This window comes from Gambusia affinis, linkage group LG20 (assembly GCF_019740435.1).
Source record: "Gambusia affinis linkage group LG20, SWU_Gaff_1.0, whole genome shotgun sequence".
NCBI classification, from domain to species: domain Eukaryota; kingdom Metazoa; phylum Chordata; class Actinopteri; order Cyprinodontiformes; family Poeciliidae; genus Gambusia; species Gambusia affinis.
In genome coordinates, this window is record NC_057887.1 from 14,268,092 (window position 1) to 14,293,347 (window position 25,256).

At 36.7% G+C, this 25,256-nt stretch overlaps 1 protein-coding gene across 3 annotated transcripts in view; it reads right to left on the reverse strand.

The window, feature by feature from the left end:
• LOC122823792 (disintegrin and metalloproteinase domain-containing protein 12-like) overlaps positions 1–25,256 on the reverse strand; it is a 98,264-nt gene that overhangs the window by 34,928 nt on the left and 38,080 nt on the right. For all 3 annotated transcript variants that reach the window (XM_044103783.1, XM_044103782.1, XM_044103781.1), the window contains 3 exons: positions 15,652–15,730; positions 7,855–7,931; positions 4,787–4,973 (listed from right to left, as the gene is read on the reverse strand). In XM_044103783.1, coding sequence (XP_043959718.1) covers positions 4,787–4,973; positions 7,855–7,931; positions 15,652–15,708 — 321 coding nt within the window. In that variant the 5' untranslated portion in view covers positions 15,709–15,730. The remainder of the gene's footprint in view (positions 1–4,786; positions 4,974–7,854; positions 7,932–15,651; positions 15,731–25,256) is intronic.

A 25,256-nucleotide genomic window follows, 5' to 3' on the forward strand; every position in this document is an offset into this window, starting at 1 on the left:
GATGGATAACAATAATTATTTATGTTATTATCTGAGGGGTAAAAATTAGCATGAGAAAGAGGCTCAGACTCAAGAACAACACAAAATCCTTGAATAAGATTTCACCTCTCAACAAGGGGTACATTTCTTTTCTTAGAATGATTGCTCCACAATTCTTACTTATATATTATTGTCTTCCTTAACCATAGAATCGTCAAGATTTTGACATCTTGGGCAGATGAGATTTTCAGCTTGCCACAATAGAGATCCCCGTGAAGTTGTGCTACTGAAGTGCAGGGCCTGTCAGCAAGGCATCATATCTCTGAACCCTTCCCTGGTTTATCTGATTCCTCAGGAGCACTCCAGAAACCCACCTCTTATCTTAACACCCTTAAGCAGAACACACTGCATCCTATTAACACAGCAGCTCACACATCAGTTTCCTCATGTAACCTGTACATGTCAACTGACATGCCTGCCAGCAAGAGCAACAAACTACTTAAAGTTCCATCTTTTAGTGCATCTTCTCTTTTCCAGTTTTCATTGCTTTTGTCTTTAATTTAGAAAAATAATTTGTTTTCCCTTTTAAAAAATAATAAATAAAAAAATTACACCATGATCCAAAACATTCTAGTATTTTTAACATTCAAACAGCCAAGAACAAAAACCTTTTATGCAGGAGAATCAAACCAGATTCTTCACAAGGACATAAATCATCCATGTTTCCTGCTCTTTTGTTCCTATTCCCACTCTTTCCCTGTGAGGCACCCTTTATGCTTTTGTCAAGATCTGTCCTCTCACGCTTAAATTTTGCAGCCCTCTTATGACAGAAGACAATACATCCAGCGAGAGCCAGCAGTATAATCATCAGCAGAATTCAAGCTGTACAATAAACACTAGAAAAATCCCCAATGTTGATATAATATTGGGAAAGAAGATGATCTATTAGCTCATACTTAGAAAATTAGACCATATTTCACACTGACATCAATGTATTCTTAATAAAATAACAGCTAAAGTAAAACTCCCCTTTAAATCATTTTTTTAATCTGTATGAGAAATATAATGCCTTACCCTTAAATTTGTCACATCTTAGAGTGTTAAAACCATAAACTAAACATGTTTTTAATTAAAAAGTAATGCATATTATTACACACTATTCAGCCCTCTTTACTCTGAAACCCCTAACCAAGCTATAGTAAGCCGAACCACCTTTAAAAATCCCATGGAGTCCCTCTGTGTCTGTGTAGCAGATCTATGAAGACCTCAGAGGCTTGTTGGTGAACAAATTGCATCAAGCAACTATGGGATCCAAGATAACTCTGAAAGAGCTGCAGAGATCCACATCCCAGCTGGGGGCACCTCAGGAACAAGAAGAACTCTGCCCCAGAACAGGAATGTGGTTGCTCGATTCTCTTCCCGGTTCCTTTGTAAATGTTCTCTCACTAAATGCAGAAAAAAATTTAAAAGATGATAATCGATTCAAGAAAAAGCAGGACCCGGTACATTCCTCTAAGCATTATGGGAAGCTAGTTGGAGTAGGGAAAAATCTTCAAATCCCGCTGTAGTTACATCAGTGATGATCTCATCTGGTCCCACAACACAGCATATCACCTGGAAGGCTGAACAAACACTTCTCTTCTTGAGGAAACAAATTTGGACTGTCGTCCAAACTCCTCACAAATATTTTACAGGTCTACAGTGGAGAGCATCCTGGCAAATTCTATTATAGTGTGGCTTGGGAGCAGCTCTATTCAGGACAGGAAAGCTCTCCAACGTGTCATTAAAACTGCACAATTCATCTGTGGAACTTCTCTCCCCTCACTGCAGGACATCTACATCACCAGGGTCATAAAGAGAGCTAAGAACATCATCAGAGACCAAACTCACCCACAACCCTCCTTGCTCTCAATCCTGCCTTCTGGCAGACATTACAGAAGTGTGAAAGGACGGACTAAGAGTGGAAAAAAAAAACAGTTTTTAAACCCAGGCTATCAAGCTTTTAAACTCAATGTGATTTAAGTTTTTTGTAGTTTTTAATGCTTTTATTTTTTATTTATGTGACATTTTTAAACGGTTGAATGGAGCTTGTATAAATTTTATTGCCCAGTTTCTTTGCATATGACAAAAAGTTATTTTCATTTCTATTTCTTAAAAAGTTTGCCACAAGTCATGTGTGGGAGACAGCAAATGGTGGTATAATCTAACCAGGTGTTGATGGAAGGAGCTAAGTACAGGGCAATCCTAAAAAAATAATAATAATTTAGAGACTGAAAAGACTTGAGAGTAGAATAAAGGTTCCCTTTTCATCCGGCCAATGGTACTAAAAATATTTTTAGGGATCCTATCTAATTGTTTGCATTCCCATAGAAGAATAAAATTGTACACTGTACATGTCCAGATGTAATTGCAGCAAAGGGAAGTTATACAAAGTATTGACAAACATAAGCTGCACTTTTCAGATTTCATTATAAAAAAAAATAGGCAAAAAAGTATACTTTATAATTACAGTACAGAACAAAAGTTTGGACACACTTTCTCATTGAATTCAATGAGAAGGTGTGTCCAAACTTTTGGTCTATACTGTATGTGCAACTTTGTGTTGGTGTACCACAGAAACAATCCAAAGAAATGCACAGAAATCTGCTGATGCAATGTGACAAAGTTAAATGAGTCGTATCACACTGCCAAAGTATTGTATGCTTGCTTGGCCTCCCCAGAAGTCCTTGAGCATTTGTTGAATCTCTAACATCTCTTGTCGCTGTTTGTAATGATCTGATAAACCTGGGATGTTTCACCACATTCACTTTTCTTTAAAACTAAGATAAGGAATCAGTAGACTCTACATTTTCCACTTATCGGGATTCATCATTTCCAAATACACATTCCCTCTGAGGTCAGAGATTTCATAGGGCCATAGCCACTATGATTTATAACCGTGTTTACAGGGGTCGTGTATGGTTAGAGTGTAGGGAGTGCAAATTAGGTGATATATATATATATATATATATATATTTTTTTTTTTTTTAAGTGACCAGCCCGTTTGGAGCCCCTTCTAACAAATTGTGCCATTTACAGCAATACTCCATGCATTCTACAATAACAATGGATGCATTAGATAGAAAGAGCAATTATTAATAATTCAGCTAGTAGCCTTTAAAACATATAGCAGCCCACTTCCTATATGTACATTCCAAAAGATAATTTTTTGAAAGGATTAGAAGGTGATGTTATTCAAATATGGTAAAGACTGAAAAGCCTAATGTGATCCTGTGTAGGAAAAACTAAGAAGCGGTGCTTAGCACACATTGGCTAAGTAAATAAAATGGAATAATAAAAAACCTTGGTTTCATAGTGTTAATGCTCTTACTGAGCAATGCAGTGCAGTACAATGATTTGTAAAAATGGTAGATAGTGTCAATATGGCTACAAGCAGTAAAGAGGACTTAGAACTTCAGAGGACAATTTTCACTATGGCAAGTTGATTGGATCCAGTTAAAAGCATGACTACAAGCACTGGGAGGAATGAGGTTTTTTTTATACACAAACTGGGTGTCAAACTCCTGTACTCAAGGGCCGGTGTCCTGCAACTTTTCGATGTGCCTCTGCTGCACCACAGCTGAATAGAATAATTAGGTCATTAGCAAGGCTCTGGAGAATTGATTTACACAAGGAGGAGGTAATTAAGCCATTTCATTCCAGTGTTTTGTACTTGTGGCACATCTAAAAACTGCAGGACGCTGGCGCTTGAGGACTAGAGTTTGACACCTGTGCTTTAAGGGGTTCAGGCTAATTCACTTTGGAAACAAAGTTATTATATTATATTATTAAAATACAATTAATATGAAACCAAACATCAGACTGTTGTAAGGCTTCACCTACAATTCATATGAGGGAATCCTACTTACAACTGATGGTTTTAGCAGTGTACAGTAGACATAACAACAACTGCGTCATAGTTTGGTTGAAAACCTACTGGTGTTATTCCACCTTAACAATATAAAGAGATTTACTCTAAACAGTATCCCGCCAGTTCCAGTGACAAAAGAAAGAAAATTAAAAACACACATTGCCCCATTAGAAGATTCGATATGGCTAAGAGAGATATTCTATAACAGTTTCCTGAAACAAATGTTTCTTTGTTTAACATTTAAAATGACTTTTTTTGAGTTATAAACATGATCATTGTAGATGCTTGTGATTTTTAACTGAATTAAGGGGAAAAGGGATAGGTTTAATGTGTTTGTTGTGTTGACCTTCTATCAGAGAACAGAACCAAGGTTTTTAAAACATGGCATGTTAAACTGAAAACTTAGTCCATTTTAAGATCTGTTTCTAAAACTTCATCATTTAAATAGAGATATAAAGCATTTAGCAGAACATCTGCACATGGTTATGTATACTTATACAAATGACAGCCAACAAATTGCATTGGGTTCCAAAAGACTCCTAAGAAGAACTTGCGAAGGTAAGTGAGTGATAAAATAAAACTCTGAAAAAATTATTTTTGAAGTTGTAGCTGTTTTAATTTGACAGATATTAGATTTGTAACTGGCTCTACTACTAACTAAATGTTCTACTTTATGCTACCTTAATCTGAGATGACTGATTTCTCTCTGTTACAGGTGAGATTATGTTTGCTGATGACAGCTCCACAAATCAAAATAAAAATATCCTTCTAATGCATACATGTTTCTGGTGCCAACCAGAAATTAGAAAGCTTAAATCAGAAACACATCTGTCCCACACTCTGACACCATTCTACTCTGTATTGTAGTTTATAAGGAAAGAAAAAAAAAGTCCTTACTCTTGTGCTGAATGCCTTGAATGGACTGATGTCTGTATACAGAACCGGGTGGGAAACGTTAAAACCATGACCGCAGGTGCCAGGAATAAAGCTTAGGTGTTCTGCTGAGTAGATCCAGTGAATCCCATCAGAGCAGTTAGCACACGGTTCCAGCATGTAGGATCTGCCTCCAAGATATATGAAGCCTCTGCAAAAAACGAAGATAAAAATAGTTGGACTAGTAATATTTCACAGAAAACATTTAAACTGAAGATGAAGAAGCTTTATGGTCCAAAGTTAAAATCCTGGTAAAAGACAATAATTACTCATTAGAACGTCCTCTTGTTCAACTCCTTACTACAATCCATTTTTTGCGAATATATTTTCTTTTATCAGCTCTACTAGATCAGTGATAAGACCCAGGGCGACACTTTCTGTCACTTTTTAAGAGTTCTTTAATCTCATGCTCTGGGACTAACATAAAGATAGAAACTTTGGAAACAATAGAAAGAAAATACTCTTAACCTTCGAAATATATTTCAGCGGGAAATAAAGTAGGCTTGGCTTCTTAAGAAAATGACTTGGTTCTGTTGCTCCTTTCAACCTCCTATTATCTGGGAGTTCCAGTCTCATGTAAACTACAGCCTAGTGGCAATATCAATAAGATGGAAGGAGATTTTATTTTTAGAAAGGTTTGACCAGTACTGACTTTAGCCAGTTCCAGATTACTTTCAAGAACAATATTAAGAATACTCAAGAAAAGTATTCAAAATAAATATTTCAAGCTTTTTTGGTGTCCTAAGTCATCTATTTGCCAGAAAACATTTATTTGTATCTTATATTAGTGCTTAGCATATTTTGCAAGAAAGCACTGATAAAATAAAAGTTTCTAGCATATCTTGAAGGCCTTGATCTCAAAATCTGGAAATTTGTGATATAGGCAGTAGACTAGAACACAACTACTGGTTGTTATCGATGTGGGTTATATGTTTTTTTCCCTCAAACGTCAGAACATAGGTCTGGAAATGACATATTTTTGTCTATATGTGTCTACTGCAGTGACCCGTGTTACAGAGAGTACAGAAAGAACCAGTAATGTAGGCTATAGAACATACATGATTACCTTAACAGTGAGATGTCCGTGCGAGCATTTCCAAATCTGATATGTTCCAAGACAGACAGAGAATGAAAGTTTGAAAGATAAAAATAACACAACTATGCTCTATACTTCCCGTTATCAAGTAAAGTCTGTTTTTTTTATGCTCCTCTGCAGCCTGAATGGACCATAGACATATCTCCTTTTGTTGTATGGAATTTTTTTTTTTTTTTCCAAAATAACTTCTTGCATCTATGCATTCTTTAACTTCTTCTTGAACATAAAGACAGTGAAAATAAATTGAGTTCCTGTCACCCTAAACAGACTTGTCACTGTGACCTATTTAGGTTTATAGTGCTTTCACTGATCAAAGCAAAAATCAGACATTTGAATTTCAAGTCAGTCAATACCTGGTTAAAGCCAGTTAAGGTTACAGACCTCTGTTTCTTGCCTTCTTTCAGGAAGTTTTGTTTATCATCTCGCTTTTAACAGTTCACAATCACCTTCTTTGTCTTTCTTTCTTTCTTTGAGTGCCACAAGCATTACGCACGCAATAAAACAAGAACAATGGCAAATTAGACTTGATGTGGTTGTGGTCATGATTACGCAGAAATGGATGTGGAAGAAATCGTTACTATGTGGTGGAAAAACAATAATTAATCTGGAACTTGATTACACTGCCTTTGATGTGTAGCATATATAGTGGCATTATGTGTTTTAAATGATAGAGCTAGTTTTTTTTGTTGTTTTTTTTTTAAAGTATTTCACATCACATGGTTTTTGCAAATAAAAGTAATTTGAACCTTGCACAATGTACTATAAGAACCAAATGAACTTATACCCTCCCAGAAGACTAACAGCTGCCAACGCTAAACTAGCATGAGCAGGACAGGTTATGTGTAGTTTTGTTTTGAAAACCGTTTTGTTGGGCCATCACTGAACGGGTTTCATAGAAACTAAAATAAATAAATATTAGGTCCAGAGCAATTCATCTGAACTCTGCTAAATCCTTCTGCGGAGAGTATGAGCTTTTTGGCTGATTTATGAAAACCTTCCGGATGCTTTCCAACCATATCGCAGCAATCATTTCAGCAGTTTGACATCTGCAAACAAAGAGTTTCCAAACCTGAAACGTTTCACATGTTTAAAACCTCGTAGTCATTTTTGTGACTACATAAACACTCTCATCTCCACTGAGTTTATTGCGAAAAAATACTCTTATTCCTGAAAGATTATCTGCGGCAATTTGGATGTAAAACACATTATTTTTGTGGTTAAAAGTGGCAAATGTCACTAGAGGTCTAAGTAGAGCATATGAAATATTGAAATATTGCCAAACTATGCATGTAAATGGTGTGAGCTACTGAAAGAACAAGGATCTATAAGATATCAAAAAGGCTTTATTTAGCCAGGAAGGTCCTATCAAGATACAACATTTCTTGATCCAGGCAACCTTCATCAAGATGGGGTCAAATATTGAAACACTTCCAAGTAAAAGCCTAAAATGTGGCAGTTAAACACATTTTTGCTAAAACAAATAAAGCAAGTACAAGTTTCTTTCAGAAGTGTTTTTTAAGAATGTTTGAAATACAAAGGCAGAAAAATGTCTGAGGGCTTATGATATGTTGAAGGTTAATCTGAAGACGTTGATAGGCATGCAATGAGGTAATCTCTAGAAATCTTCACCAAAATGTTTGAATTTCAATGGGAGTCATAGATATTAGTGTTTAATTGAAGTGAATCAGAATATATGGGGATAAAAACATACACAATAAATACAATGCAGCAGACTTTTCAAATATTGAACACCATACAGTGTTTTTCATCAGCTTGACAGTTATGTACTGTGTGTCGGTCTTTCACATAAAGTACCAATAAACTACATTAAAGTTTGAAGTTGTAAACTTTAATTACACAACTGCATATAACTAAATGTGGGGTACTGTGTGGCTGAAGCAACACTGGCTATGATAATATTAAAAGACAAATTTACCTAATCCCAGCGCAAGTACTGAGACTGACATCTGACTCCAGGTGGCCCTCCACCTTTCCATGGTAGTAGCAGTTTGCCTATAGAAACATAAATAAAATAATTAAAAAAAAATCTTAAAATTCCTTCTTTACACCAGAATGGCAGGAATGAACCAAAACACAAGGTCAGGTTTCTACAAAGCTCCAGCCAAAGCTAAGCATTTTTGAAGTATTTTTCTATTAAACAGATGGCAATAATGTTCAGCTCTTATGCAAGTCTGAGTTTCACATTTCCTTTCATAAGTTCTGGCGTCTGCTGCATTCCCAGGTACCCACTTTCACAGACCACCTGTCAAGTGGAAAGAAAGAACGTAAAGAAACGGAATTAAGTCCATGTTTATTGACGAAGGCCTGGCAGAAAATGGGTGGGACGGAAGTGTCTGGTTTAGAGTAAAAACAAGCCCCTGGCTTTCTCCATCACTTAGGCAGCCCTTACTCAGGTGAGGTCTGACCGACAGCACCTCCACACCTCTGGCTAAAAACGGAAATTTGCGTTTTCCAGCCCACTTAGAGTCTCTCTAAATATAGAGGGGAGGCAGTAAATTTTAAACGTCTGGCTTCTTTTTAGGGGGCTTCATCTCCAGAGGCAGCTGGTTTAACATGCTCACTGTCAAGAGGTTTCTAGTAGTGAAAGCAAGCTCATCCTCATTTTTGCATCATTATGAGACGTCATAGTAATTTTGCAATGAGTGTTTTCTCACACATGGGTTAATTAAAACCACCTTACTAAATGGTGTTTTCAGTTTCATCACAGACGTCTTTGAAAACGCATAAAATGTCTTAATTTGTCTTTTATTGGTGAAAAGACCTGATTACTGTATTCAAGCTACATTCAGGAATATCTTGTTATGCAAATCGCATGAAATAAGACGAAGTAACAAACATCCAGGGAAATGCATGCACAAACAGGGAAGGTTTATCAGGGCATGGGCCAGTCTGAGATTCCTTACAGCTTAATAAAAGTGAGTAATATTATGACAGCTCTACATTACTATCCATAAGGGGAAATTTCGAACAAAAGGGGGGTTTTTTTGCATCAAATTTTATTTAAATATACACATTATTTTGATACTGATGTGAACTTGTTACCATTTGAAAGTGGTTATTGTACGTTAATATATTCTTTTCTTTCTTTTCCTCATAAACTATTAATGTCTTCTGTAAAAATTATCATACATGTCTTTTGAAAATAAAGATCTTTGAACATTAAAATACTTTTAGAAGACTAAAGGTAAACTTTATTTATTTATTTATTTTTATTTAGGTCCAAACAGATTTGCTTCTGCAAATTGAAATGAGGTCTGTTGCTTAGTGAGAGAAACCAATATTAGCTGGATATCAATGTTAGGACTAGTGGCTCTGTGCTAAAGGTGTCTGTGTTTTATGTGGCTGGAAATATTTCCAATCAGCTGAGCTGATCTTTCTTAGAAAAATAAGGAAAGTATGCAATCCTTCTTTCAGCCTGCTGACCAGCAGTGTACAGCAACAAGTTGTCAAGCAACAGTTCTGCTTTACTCTGTGGTCTATATAGTCTGAGTAAATGCCAACCTTTCTCCAGCATCTCTTAATGGATTTTAAACCATGGGAACAGTTTGACATGGTATTTTGGTGGTTTTAATACACCCTCATATCTGTCTCCAAACAGAGAGATAGCATCTGAACTGTTACCATGTGCTAAATTCAGAGAAAAAAAAAGAGAAAAGATCCTCTGCTGGCAATGTGAGGCCCCAGGAGATTCAACCTTTCTTTCTGCAGACTTCATCTCTGCGCCACACCCCCTTAAAAATATAAAATCTGAAACATAACATACAATGCTGGGAAATGCAGCGTTTTGCTTTTGAGTCTATTGCTGCATGTTGAGAAAGACAAAAAACAGATGTATATGTTACGAAACATCTCACACCGGCTACACCTTCACGTATGAAGTCAACAACAGTTACTCCCCATAAGAACAGTGGTCCAGTCTTGAGAAACTGTGGTGCAGCAGAGGAAAAGGCGGTAATATCTGGAAGGTGTTTGAGGGAGTTTACCACAGTGATGACTTCTTGGAATGAAGTAGTTCTGCAGCTTAGAGCTATAAGGCCTCAGCAGTGTTCTCCAAACAGGAATAGCATTAGAACTGATGAAAGAGGTGTGCTTCATCCTTGAGATTGTTGTTTGCTCTTGGGAGCCAGTGTCTTTAAGAGAGGTTTTCCATTTCAGTTTGGTTTGACTCCAAAGATTTTCCGGGATGTTTTTAATTACTCTCTGGATATTTCTCTCTCTATGTGCTTCTTTTGAGTTTGAATACAATGCCAGAATATTATATAGCACTTGGAACAGCGTGGTAGTTAAAGGCACTGTTTCTGTTATGTGTCCCTAAAAGGCAGAGCCATCGTTGCTCATGGTGCAAGGGTGTTTGCCAAGCCTGTGAGGTACACGTCTTGGATATCATTCCATCCAATAAAGTACTAGTATGGTATAGAATTTTATGTGAAAATTCCATTTTATAAGGTGAGATCAACAATATGATGTCACAACTAGATAATAGGGGCATAATGATCAACCTAGTCTAAAAGTCTAGAAGACAAGATTACGTCAGATTTTTGTTGTTTTGGGGAAAAATAAAAATCCCCATTTTTATCTTTTCCTCAGTTGTGGAAAAGGTTTTACAAGTCCCACAGCATGTTTTATGGAATAAATCCTCTTAATAACAGAACAAAACATTGCAAATGTTTTAAATTGTGTTATGGATAATCTCTGTTCAGTGTGGCATTACCCACATCTGTGTAAATATTTGACGTCGAACTGGAGGTGATCAAACACTGTCCAGCCTCATCCAAAACAGCCAATCAACCCTTCAGGTTTAGGGTAATAGAAAACTCAGAGGCAGATGTCCGCTTTATTGCTAGCAGCTAACAGGTACCCAGTCGTGCTATTATCTCAGTGCTTAGAGAATAGCACTGAGAGAATAGTGCTCTTATTATTTATTATACAGAAATAATAAAGATGGATTAGGGTCCATCTTTATTATTTCTGTAAAATTGTAAAAAAAAAAAAATATTTTTTATCTTAGCCAGGTACCCAACTTGTTGACCCACAAATGTTATAAAAATAATGGAGCCGTCTTCAATACTTTTTTTTTTTTTTTGCAGGGTGCTGTCGGTAAGCTGGACCAGCCATCATTTTATTGGCCAACTCCATCAAACAACAAAACCCAAGAACTGCTTCCTGTCTTAATTCTAAATTAAGAATCACAAACATGGATACAAAGGAGTTTTAAACTTAGGGTGTTTAGCTTCATATGTAGGAATCATTATGATACTTGATCTCATTTCACCGGGTTAAGCCAGATGGTGACGGCATCAGAATACTGAGACAGACTTCACCATGATGAGCTGTATCGAAGTGTTTATAATCATTAACATGAATTTCATTCACACTCAAATAATCTAATAGGTCCATTAGGAGGGAATAATGTACCATTCAAGGGGTTTTCAACCACCCTTGAAACTAGAAAAGCAGATGAAAAACAACACATAGTGTGAATCCGGATGGGTGTTGTTTACCGTGCTCTTGTGCAAATCCATACATTTGCACTTTTGGTTTCTTCACCCAACACCTTTATGGGGACAAAAAGTAGTCTGTCAACCATGTGTACTTTCTTGCATCTTTTCCTGCATATATTCAAGTCTCTGTGTACAAATTTGACTGGCTATAACATCAACAAAAATGTAATCAAAGTCTACAGTATGGAAACATAATTAGCTATTTGCAATGGAATCTGCCAGTGGGAAGTCTTTCATAGATATTTTTGTTTCATCAGCGATCTTTATATTTGCCATACTGGTCGATTAACCAAATAGAACAACAAAAAATGACTTTGGTATAAAATTTTCAGGAAAAATGTAAACAAAACTTTCAAAAGGTCAAATTTCAGCATTTTTTAAAATCTGGATTATTTTTCAAAAATACATAAAATACTTAATTGAAGTTTTTCTGATGCAGTTCTACAAAGCAAAAGATGAATGCTCATAAAAAGACATCCCTGGTGTATCAGCTATTATTTTTCTAAATAAAATTAAAAAATCTGTTCATTAAGTGACACTTAAAATTAGAATTTTTGAAGACGCATTTATATATAATTGCTGTACAATGTTTTATGGGAACTCCAGATTTTTGTTTTCTGAAATGAAAATAGACCTTAGTGAAGTTAAAATTGTGCACGTTCTAGCTAAACAGAATGTACACATGAATATTTATCAAATTTGCTTTAAGTCTGGGATGGGAAACTAGTCAATTCTGTTGTTTTGCAAATAATCTAAGTTAAGGCACCACCTCAAATTAACTGACATTTCCATGAATTTATGCAGCCAATGATAAGAAATGATGTCTTCATGTTGGTGTGGCTCCCTGGAGGTGAAACACAATGGAGTTTAGTAGGCGTATGTTAAGTGAACACAGTCAAACACGTGTCTTCAATTTCAGTATCTCAGTCATTCCTTTGATTTATTGTAAACTTTAAAAAACTATTTTGTTTAATAGAACATTTGCACATTTTCTTACATAACTAGACATGTTACCCCTGAAGGCACCTGGTTGTACTGGAATTTATATTAGAATAAATGAAACTGACTATAGCACAAAATATTTTGCAACCCAAAATATTTTGTGCTGCTTTGTGTTCATCTGCAACATTGTCAATAAAATCTGTTACCTTTGTGAACTTAGGATCACAAAACTTAAGAAGTCTAAGAGTTATGACAACGTTTTTGAAGGGGCTGTATGCGATTTGATTGTAAAGAATTTTTCATGAGTAGGACAATCTGTAAAGCTCATTGACAATCTTCTGTTCATTTGCAAACTTTTCATTAAACAAAAATCCAATGGACAACAGATTTAGATAAATGATCTCTTTGAATTGGTGGCAAAATATAGAACCTTATCATCAAGACTTCTTTCTGCTCATTAATATGTCTCACTGGAAAAAATAATAATAATAAAAGTAATGTGATGGTTCTGTTTAAAAATTGCTTTGATATTTTTTTCCTATTCTTAGGAAGGGGTCCCAAAGCTTTAAGCCTCCAAAACTGTAATGAGGTAAAAGATACATAGACAGGGTATTATATAAAAAATATACATATATATTTTAGTGGGAAGGAAAAAGGCTGAATTTACTGCACAGAGCTAATGCTATCGCCTCATGTTTCTTTGATGAGATCTTGACTTTGATGCATTACTATAAGGGATATGAATAGACTTTTTGTTTCAGTGGTCCCTGCATAAAACAGAGGAGAAAGTGCTTAAATGTAAATATATCATGTCTGATATGATATTAATCACGATTAACTAAGATTCATAACTAAAACCCAAAAGTATAGTGGGAGAGAACCCTTTGTGTGAATCCAAATGTTTTCTTTTTACACATTAATTATTACAAGCTGACTATTTAATATCCCCTGATGTGATTGATAATCCTAGTGGATGGCTTTTGTTGCAGCACACTTGTTTATTAGTCTCCACATGGACTTAGATTTAGTGAGAGGGGGAGTGGGTATTAAACAGGACTGGAGAAAGAGCCGACTCATGCCAGAGCCGCTCCCAGCAGTACCCCATTCGTTGACAGCAAACTGAATCCGCAAGATCCCTTTCCCAGATCACTATATCAGCCTCCTCCCCCCCAGCCGGACAAATAAATTACCTACACCTCAGTCTCAAAAGATCTGGCTGTTTTCAGGAAAAAGATCCTCCCTTTAATAGCCGGCTCATGAGAAAGGAATGAGGAGAGGGGTGGAGGTCAGAAGATGTTCATGTGTTCCTGTGGTGGGACAGTTTAAAGGTATCCAACTTTAACTGACTTAGTTTAATGTAAGCATTCACTTGTCTTGGTATATGCTGCCTGATCTTACATTTCAAATTGCGATAAACATATTTTAACTAATTTAGGTCAGGGTCCCTAACTGAATTCAGCTCTTGCTACATGTTGCAAGTGTATTGTCTTTGACTGGACTACTGCAACACTGAAGACAAAGCCATACTGAGGAAATTTGTGCATTTCTTTTTCTGCAGTCACTGTATTTCTAAAACTAAAAGTCTCATTTATTATTATTTATTAACTTTAAAGTATATGGAGAGAAACACTGTATCTGAAAATGCCTGATCTGAAATTACTCTAGTCCGCCAGACAGCAGATATAATTTGCTCCTGATTAGCTCTCGTAAGTAATCACTGAACGAAATACTGAAAAAACACATATTTTTTTTAATGCATCAAATCTAAAAACTCAGTGTCTGGTTACAGCTGTATCAGACACAATGTACTTTAATGTACTTTTCTGAGTCTGACAAAAGTCTGATTTATGCAAGGCAAAATACTTTCATGCACAAATTGGGATAATCTTGTTATTTCTGCATTTTCAAATGAAAATAAAAATGGTACATGTATCAAAGAAAGCGCAGAATATCAATCAAAATTGTTATTGGAAGCTCAGATCTCAAAGTAGACCAGCCAGAAAAAAAGCCTGATATTTCCACGTCTGTTTATCATCTCAACGTTAACATCACATTTGACATATTAATATCAATGGCTGGACAACTAAGTATGGGTCTCTCAGAATCTGCCAGCCTGGGCTGATACAACTCCTTCATTGTCTTTATGCTCTGGAATGAGAGCTATTTTAATGAGCTGGGCAAGCCCCACTGGTGAAACAGCAGATCTGGTCTCACAGCAATTTTAAGTAGAATATATTGTCTGTTGTACCATATGGATTGCACATTATGTAATTCAATTAATCCCTTTCTTATGCCTTTCTGCTATACACAAACAGCCATTGAGCTCAAATGCACACCGTGTTTTTGACGATTTCTTGTAACATTTAATTGCTTTCCAAACTGCAGAAGAACAAATCCTCTCAAATAAAGCCAGCTGGTGGAGCTACAAAGCGTAGAAACTGCTCCATGCTACTATAATTACCTTTGTATCTGTACCAAACCTCAAAATGAAGAGCATTTATTGGTGTGATATTTATGCATCCATGGAATATGCTTCCAAAGACCCAGAGTAGTTAAAAGCTGAACATATTTTGCTTGGGGTGCTTAATTGAGCTTGATAAATATGAGCAATATTTATCATAGGATTGAAGCAAAATAGCAGAGTATGTAAAAAAATATAAATGTAATTTGTGCAGCAGCAGACCAAGAACGACAACTATAGGTATGTGCAAAAATTTAATAAGAGTCAGAGATTATGAAACATTGTAATCCATTTGACAGACTTTACATACGTATTTTTTTTTTTATAAATATGCTCTCTCAATTTTCCCAGTACAAAGCTTATAAATGAACTGAATATTTCAGTCAGCGCGACGTCTGAAGTGCACTTAAATGTTCACTAATTCAAGATATTCGTGTGGACCTGCATAACAAACCATTTTTAGGAAAGGTTTTAAGCTTATCCATTATAAACGACTTGAGCAGTTCCCTAAAACGAAGTCTATTTTCTAACCTCTGTCTGCCTTCATTCCATCAAATATGAATCTACCTGCTGAAAATGGTCCCACTCACCTACACTCCAGGAGCAATTCTAGGTGGCCTAAAAAAAAAAGGAGTCTGGCTGCAATATCAATTTAACTTTTCTTCCTCAAGTCACCCTAATATTAGCACCATGAAGCAGAACATTCACATGGAAAGAGTTTAACAGAACCCCAACACTCATTTGAGATGCTTGGTAGCAATCCAGAAAACATCACACATTTTGTTACTGAAAATAAAAGGAAACGTACCGTGAAGTTGGGAGGGCCTGTGACTGCACTGCCGTCTTCCAGGTAATGGGTTTCCATATAGTTACCAGCAAACAGCCCCCTGGAAAGTAAAAATAAGAAAACAAACACTTAGATTGACCTCAAGGGGCTTCATCAAATACAGAGGAATCAATAATTATGCCTTAAACAGACCCAACACCGAGGTCCCTGCATGGAAGACAAACCATCTGATGCAATTTAACACTTAAAGCCACTTTAGGATTGCATAAATGAATCTAAGCAGCTGTGGGCATGGAGAAGGAAAACAGATTAAACAAAGCCTGTAGTGTTATTTTTCTATTAAAAACCTTTCACGGCTTGTGCACCCACCATGACAAAACATTCAATATCAATCAATAACTCATTCCATGATACAACAGAACAGAAAGGAGTTCAGACACTGTTGACAAAATACTAAAGAAATAGAAAAAATGTTTTCATTTGCAAGTTTAAATTAATTGGTGGTTAGACTTTAAGTAGACTTAATGCGATTCTCAATGTGACTTCATTCTTGTTAGAGGTGTGCTTAAAAATGTACTGGTGCCTGGAATCTGACTATTTTAACTTTGCTCAGAGCAACCATACGGTGCTGAGAGCAACACTCTTCAGTGTAGCACTTGTTACTGCAGGAAGACAACTCAAAATTAGGTATAGTTGCTATTCATGGGCTCTTTACAATGAAGTCAAAATAATGAGGTAAATACTGGTTATGCGGCAATACTGTGGCAGGTAGGCATGTTTCACATTACTGAAACCAAACTCGTTTTGTTTTTAATATCATTTGTAATAGATCATTTCTGGCAACAATATATGTGGATGTTTTAAAAACGTTGTGATATCATTCATCCGGTTTGAAGTCATGTAGGTAAAATGACAGATAAAGCAACAGAATGAACAGACTTCTCTGGTGAAGCAAGGCTCTCTGCCCCAGATGTAAATGTATTGTACTCCCAGTCTTATTCTCTAAAAAGCAGAAAGGTAAAAATCTATGTTGTGTAATAAAATCAGTATGACTATAAACTACCACTAAACTTTCTCAAGTCATTTAAGTTTATTTGTATAGCACATTTCAGCATCAACGCAAGTTGAAGCCCTAACATCGTAAAATATAAATTTTGACAAGTGCCATCATGAAGATCACCAATGCACATCAAATTTGTCGGCCAATGTTCCCTTTGTTATGGTTCAAACATAACTCTAAACAGGTGAAATGTAGCTTTTATTTAAAGGAACTCAGTGTTTCAGCTGTTTTGCAGAACAGAACTGGAAGACCTGGGTGGTCTGTACGGTTGATACAACAGCAGATTTTTAATGTATTTTGGTGCTAAGCCGTTCAGTGATATATAAACTAACATCAGTATTTTTAAAATCTTTTCAATGAGTTAAAAGGAGCCAGTGCAAAGATAATAGAACTAGGGTAATGCGTTCCATCTTCCTGGTTTTAGTGAGAATGCGAGCAGTACATCCTGGAAACATTCTTCAGGTGACAGAAGGCCGACTTTGTAATTGTTTTGATCTGAGTCTGAAGGTTCAGTCCATTATGTCATGCAGGTCATGCTAGACCCAGATTTCAGTCCTGATTGCTGGTTTGTAGCTGCAATAACTGAAGCTGTGCACTGACTCTAAATCATTCCGTTTTTGGTTCAAAAATTATAACTTCAGCTATTCACTCCAGTTCTTATCCAGGGGTTTCTTTTTGCTCAAGTCTATGTAATATAAAATTATAATAAATACGTGTTTGTAATATAACTAATATTATTGAATAATTGTCAATGTTTTGAAAACAAAACTAATTGGATCACGCCTAGTAATTTTTGTTCTTGGTAGGAACTATTATGCTGTAAAAATGTGATATTTTTAATCAAGGTCAACTTGCTGTGAAATTCTCATTACAGCCAGACTCGTTTCTTTTCAAATTTATTTTCTAAGAACCCAGGATGTTTTCTGGGATTATTATTCCACTTAGAGTTGCTGCTGTGACTCGAGTCCTTTATAATCTTTCAGTTGCTGCCTGCTGTCTTCTCAATCTTTACAAGACAAACAAAATGGCCCAGAGAAACGTTTTACTTGGATAAACTTTGCACACTCAAAACCCTGGATGTAATTTTCACAGCGAACTAAGTGATCTAAATTTTACTGTATCTTAGTCATATTGGTGACTTTTTGTAGGACTTTTGTTGGGATACTCAGAAGTCATTTTGTGATGCACAGCCCTCCTTTAGGGCTTGATCCAAATATCTAGCATGCAACATTTTAGAACAGTTGAGTACGGTGTCAGAAATGGATGCAGGCATGTGAGGATAAACTCCAGAAGATGTCACTGCTTCACAGAGCCTTATTTAAAGAAAATAAGGATCCAAATTAGTTAGGATTCACTCAAAGAATGCAGTATGTAATATGAGTCATTACAACATGATTGCCTAATAATTAATATAAGATTCTAAAGCCAGTGCAAAATCCAAACATTTTGTCTTTGTTCAAAACAATTGCCAATTTAAAGCTTCTCTTATGGTGACTGCTTTCTCTCGTGCACAGCCTGGCAGCTCAGAACAAAATATTTGAAATATATTTCTAATATTTTTAAATTTTGTCTTTCTTAAATAGAATTTGGATTTGGCTAAAATTGAGTATTTAATCAAATACGATGAATATGGTGTACAAAGATGTCAAATAGAGGGGCAACACTGAATCAACAGCAGAAAAGAGAACAGCATAATGTCACAAAAAAAGTGTCTCCCTTGCACTTTGGCAGTTACATGTGGAATCCACCATTTCTACAATCAGTCCAGTGGACCACTGTGCATACAGAAAGCACATGTTCAATGCAACATTATAGGACATCTGCAGATGTTTGGCTGGTGCTCAGCAGAGAAACAAACCTCTACAGGCAGCTGGCTTCTCTTACTGACCTCAGCACTTACTCACATCCCAGCTGGGAGCTGGGAGGGGGGTTATTTTGTTTGGGAGCTGTCTGCATGAGACACAATGCTTCCCCACCCTAAAGTGCTTTACTGAGCCAAAGACCTGGTAATAATCACAGGATCAAAGCGAGGCTCTAGAGGAGGCAGAGCCAAATAAAATGATGTGTTTCTGCAGACTTAATTAGGTCTATGTTCTCAACTGGACACACAAGCTCAGCATCTGCCCATGAAAAACAACCCAGTGGGGTGAATGTGTCATTTTCTCAAATGGGGGGAAAAAAGCAGCAAAATCAAGCCATTTTTTATTGCAACTGTGTAATGACACACTAAAAATGCAGAAAACCCATCTGTGTATATATTACATGCTTAACATACATGCAAATTAAGAACTAATTGTTAAGCAAAAATCCGGGATGCTACAAGTGTTGCAAAAGATAAATGGACCCCAGTGCATTTTTTTTATAATCCCGTAGGGATGTCTAAGCACTCTTAAGCAATTTATGACCTCCGGCTTCCCATGTGCTGTTTAGACTTGACATGAAGCCAATACCTCTTAGCCACTTTTCAAAATGGGAAATACAAGAAAACCATTTAAATAGGGTAGATATGTGTTGATTTCATAAAGCAGGAAGCAGCTTCAAGAAAACAGCAACTCTTCTAAGCATTTCTATAGCTACACTAAGAGCAATAATCTAGGCAAAACAACTTTTTAAAATCTCACTGTTCTAAAATGGAGTAGAAGACTATTTTGTCCTGCAATTTTAAATGTCTAGTTGCTAAGTTTGCAACAAGCTGCAAGAAATGTAACTTGAATGATGTACTTTTGTCAAATTATAAAAAGACTGAGTTTTTTGACTAATAAAGGTCTGAGTGGGTAAAGTGGGAGACGATGGGAGAATACATGGAGAACTACCTTGTTCCCTCTGTTGAAAGGTTTCAATAGGCCGCCGCAATACTGTTTTGTGGAGATATTTCCTCCACCCAAGGAAGATAGCTAAGCAAAAGTCCGTTTTGACATGGTCAGACTAAGAAGAAGGTAATTCTGCATTTACCATGACTTCATAAATCATCAAGACTATATACTGTTCTTTATGCTGGAGTTAGTTAAGCTGAGCTTTCACGAATCGAGTTGGTTCAGATTGTTCCACCAGTTTTGTCCGCTCTTTATTGGCTCCCTGTCCCTTACAGAACATGTTTTTAAAAAATGGAAATATAAATCCCCTTATGGATATTATTACTGTTTTATTACTTTCACTGAAAGTGAAATGAAGACTATAAAGCTTTTTTGAGAAGGAAACACAAAAAAAAGTAAAAAAAAAAATATCCCGGGGCTTTGCAATGGACTCATCAAACTGCATGATAATCCAAATTGTGAAAACTTTACAAAGCTTCCCAGCCAGCTGACAACATTTAAGGGAATATCTCATCCATGCCAAGCAATGATCCAACAGCCACCTACATTATGTGCTGAATGCCACAAGCCAGCTGCCCCACATGGCCTCCGCAGCTCACTGTTTATCAATCAGTGGGAAGTTAATGATGCAAAGGGAAAGGGTGGGGTCACGCCCCTCCATTTAAAATGCATTACCCACAGGATGAGCCCCCAGCAGGGCTCCGTGTGACTGACACTGAGGGAGACTTTTGCCAATTAATATGACACAGAAGCAGTCTCACAGAGCATGCTGCTTGACATTAAAACAAGCACAAAAACTGAAAATGTGACGCTGCGGGGGGTAAATATGTTTGCACTTCTGCCGAATGAATTTGTTTCCAAACTTTAGAAAACAGATAAATATTTGTAAACATCTCTGCAGATCTTAGTCTCTCGCATACGCTCGCAGTCTACATCTTAAAATACTTCATGAGGGAAATAGGTTTTAGGTGAGAGAGCAGATTTGATATATTAGTAATTACTGTGAGTCAGTGATCTCGCATAACATGAAATCCTGAATATCATCAAAATCTAGATGTTGCCAGATTTTATTGCAATTTTTTCGGCTTTTGCCTCAGCCTACAATCTTTCGGCATGTAGTTTGTATGTTTTCCCCGTGCAGGCGTGGATTCTGCCTGGCTTCCTCCTTCGATCCAAAAACACTACGATTGGGTTAATTGGCTTCTTTAAAATTGTCATTAGGTGCGTGTGCGTGGTTGTTTGTCCCATCTGTCTTTGTGTCCCCCTAATGTTCATTTTGTCCTAATGCAATAATCATAAAAGCAGAATGGTGACATGAAAGAGACATAACGCTTTAAAAAGATTACCCAACCCCACGGTAAACTCACAGTCTCATTTGGAAGTGAATCCTGCATGTGAGAGCAAGTTGAAAGCTCATATTTGTCAGATCACTGGGACGTTTCGCAAAAGTAAATAATTTAGATGAAAACTATAATTGGTGTTAGTAACAGTTGTGTTCTGCATACAGTGAAAATGGATTATGCCAGCTGATAGCACGTGCATGTAACTTCTTCTGTTGCTGCTTTGGTTTAACATTGTGAAAATTGTGTGCTTTTAATTTTAAGGCAGACTTTTTCTTAACTTCTTCAGACAGTACGAAATTCAGTGGTAGATTTACACACTTGTACTATTGTAACCAGTAGGAAAATTCAAGTGCAGTGGTCACTCTTCTGCCATAAAATGAAGCACTAAGATGTTTAATTCAAAATATTGCAGAAATAAACAAATTTGCACTAAAATCTTAGAATTTGCACAGAAACAGAAAGATAGCATCCTTAAGGAGCAATTTAGACAGGTTTTTCCTGCAAAAACAAGTTAAGTAGGGGTTTAGATATTCCTTAATATTGCAGCTACTTGGCAGCAAACATAATTTGCTTTCTATAATCAATAAATTAAGGCAGTAAGAGTGTGTAAATGTAGAACATCATAAATGTTAAATTTCACACAGAAAAGCACATTTATTTCTGTTTGTGGAACTGAAGTCACTAACTTTCTACGACTACTACAGCTGGCTGAGGCTACCCTTAATATTAGAGAACAAGTCAGATCAATGGGAAGCAATTTTGGAGTAACACACTCCGATATGTCTCATTAAATGTGTTTTTAATAAGGACTTCTGAACAAACTGGAGTTAAGCGTGATAAATGAGAACCTGGAGTCTGACAGTGGATATGAGGCAGGATGTTGGTAATGATGCACAGACAAACATTTAGACCAAATGACATCATATCCAAGGAGGTACATAAGACACACAAATACCTCCTCCTGTTGCAGTCAGTACTATACACTATAATGAAAATGAAGGACTTGTGAGGAAATGTGGTGCTAATAATGTCCCTCTGCTTTCATGTGGCTTCGCTTGGAAAAGTCATGGGGGGAAATAGAATTTTTTTTGCATGAAAACCCAGCCTGGAGCCAAAAAGAGCTTGCCTCAGTGTTAGAAACTTTGCCTTTTTCCAGCAAGGGAAAAAGGCCAGTTGTTCTGGCTGTGATCTCTCTGACATCAGGCAGCGCTGGAGGCCTGTGCCAAGTAGAGCAGAGAAGCAGAATTCCCCCCGCTTACCCTGAGCTCAATGTAACTTCCAGCCTACATGAAGCATGTCATGAACACGGGCACTAAAGCTTGCCAGGAAATAGGAGGGTGGAAAAGGGGGTAAAACAGCAACCAACAAGAACAGCAAACACCTCAAAGGTGTGGGAGGTTTTTTTTGTCAGGTGTCAAAAAGTCAATTCCACAAAATCTAAAGCTTTTCGTGTTTCATTTAAACCAAGCAGGATTGTTGGGCTTTTCACACAGTTTCAAGTCATCATAACAGCCTCATTATGATTCTTAACACCTGTGTGGCATCTCGGGGATGGATAATTGGCCTGTGAGATGGTCAAGCGGAATGGTCATTATCAGCGGAGGCACACAATTACCGCGGCGACTGTCACCTGGAGATTGATGTGGTTAAGCCCAAGCATGCCCTGTGAAATCAATAAAATGTCATCTCTGAGCAGTGTCTGCGTGATGGATTACCCCACAGGTTCTCAATTACAGAGACGGGATGATGAATACGACCCTGACAATGGCTAAGATAATTGGAATAAGGAAGCAAATGCGACGCTAATCTTTGATTAAGTGTGAAAATAATGCCTTGAGAAACACAAGTCATTTAGTTACTACAACTATATATATAAAGCAATTAAATACAAAAATAACAATTTAAACTAAAAGTCAAACATGTGTATATATATATATATATATATATATATATATATATATATATATATATATATATATATATATATATATATATATATATATAGTAGTGGAGTTGTATATACTTAATGTGGAGCTACAATAATTTCACCACATATGATCACTAGAGCGAGAAATAGAGAAAGACCCAAGAGGAATTTCAGAACATATTCTGTCATCTTATGTGGAGTAGCTGTTACAAGCAGTTTGAAAGGTTAACACTTGTGCTTTCTGTGAACTGAGTCCTTACAGGAAAACGGGTGAGTAGAAAAGTTTCAAGAAGAAAGTGAGATATTATAAACGTTTGAAGATAATATCAAACGCCTATAACATACACATTTGTATCATGTGTGTGTACACGAATAAGGAAGAAAATGGAATAGCCTAAAATCATTCGTATCCATGCCAAAATACGGTGTAGAGGTACCTCTAATTTTGCCAGCATGTTTCTACTCAGCTGAAGGAATAATACTACTCTGAAGTGACATCACCAGAATTTCCCGTTAAACGTTGGATCATATGGGTCATTATCTTACATACAAAAATCTGTTTCCTTTTGTTTGTGTCTCCCCACATTACACTCCTGCGTGCCTATTTCAACTTTCGAGAACAGAAAACATTTTAAAAAAACAAATGTTTTACTGATCGTTCACTCTTTTCTTTCCACCCTTACAGTCAAGTTAAAGATGTAGAGCCGGTTTTTACACATAATGTTGTCTTCCCTCTTGTTTCTTCCTCTGTTTTCACTTGACATGCGATGTCGAGTCGCATCTGGCTCTCATTTTGTTCTCCTCACGCTGCCAGAACATGTCACTCAAAAGCATAAAATGCACACACTCAACGGTATCCATGACAGCAGTCAAACTCAATATTGCATCCACGTGCTCTCTAATTAGACACAAGCAGGCAATCCTGTCTTATTTCTGTATGAACAACATAAATAGTAATTTTATTGCTCATGATATCACTGATCGCTGAGGGCCAGGGGAAACTAATCTCATGTGAATAATTAAATGCAGATGATTTGCTCTGTGCGAACTCTAACACTATATTTTAGGTCAAACTGTTTGTGGTGCATTTCTGGTTCTCATGATCACAATCAACTAAGTGATATTCATCAAAGTTTATTGGAAATAAAATTAAAAAATGGCTAATTTTGGCTACTTTTCAAAAATTTTATTTTAGCAACGGTCTAGTTGTTATGTGAAACTAACCAAACACCTTTATTGATGTGGATTACGAGACAGACTTTCTGTCTTGTCCTATCTGCCTCCAGGGCTTCTGTTCCTCTAAGGCAGAGAGCGTGTCTCTGTTCTGGCTGTCCTTATCCCTCAGGGGGATTCTCAGGTTGTGTGTGGGGGTGTGAGAGAGTCGCAGAGGGAAAGTGCGTCTCTTGTTGTGTGGAACTGCGCCTGCATGAGTTTGGCTGCTTCATATGATTTATGAGCGTCTGTGTGGGAGCGTGTGTGTACACATGCAGCCATAGTCATAGACTGTGTTTGGGATTCACAAAGAGAGAGTTCAAGGCTCATGGATCAGGCAATACATTATGTACTTTCAACACTATCAGTAAGCTGCAATACACCCCTCGTTTGATTTCATAAAGTCACCGCATCCTGCGCTGGAAAAATCAGGAATCAGTTACAAAACTTGTTTCTCAAATGTTTCTCAGACACATCGAGAAAACACCATGAAAAGGCCAGAACAGCCAACGTTTTTAGAAGAGCAACTTTGAAAAATGTGGTCTGTAGGTAATAAAAAGAGACAAAGAAACCGCAGCTGGATTTGCCTTGTAAATCTTTTATCAGCAAGTTTACAAAAGGATAAGAGATTATCCTTTTGTAGCAAACCTTTAACCTCATCAACAAGATCAAAATTCAAAAAGAGGGCAAGTTTAAGAAAAAAACAACTAACTTCATACAAACTATAACTTGTAGTCAAAACTGAACTGAAAATATGCTAAAGTGATATATAACTTATATATAAAAAAGACCCCTGAAAACTTTCTCATTTTGTCAATTTACAGCCTTGGTGTGAAATAGCTCAGGCTTAGATTAAATAAGGAGTGCCAGAACCAGAGACTCTCAGTTAGATTTAAATCACTTCCATTCTAAAATAAATTCAGGCTTTAATCTAAACCATTCCAGTGCAGCTAAAGTTGGCTGTTTAGGTTTTCTTAGCCTCCAACAGCTTTTCTTCAAGTCTTACTTCATATTTAACTCTACTCATCTTTCCATAAACTTCATCCAGCTTCCCTCTTCCTGCTGATGAAAATCATCCCAGAAGAACAATGCTGTTATTACCATGTTTGATTATGGAGGCAATGCGTTTGTTTTCCGCCATACATACCTTTTGCACCGAAGTCAAAAAGGTTCACTTTTGGCTTCATGTAACCACAGCACCGACGGCTGCATCATCATTTTAGATCGAGAGAAACTTCAAACTGGGACTTTTATTAATTTCTTTCATCAAC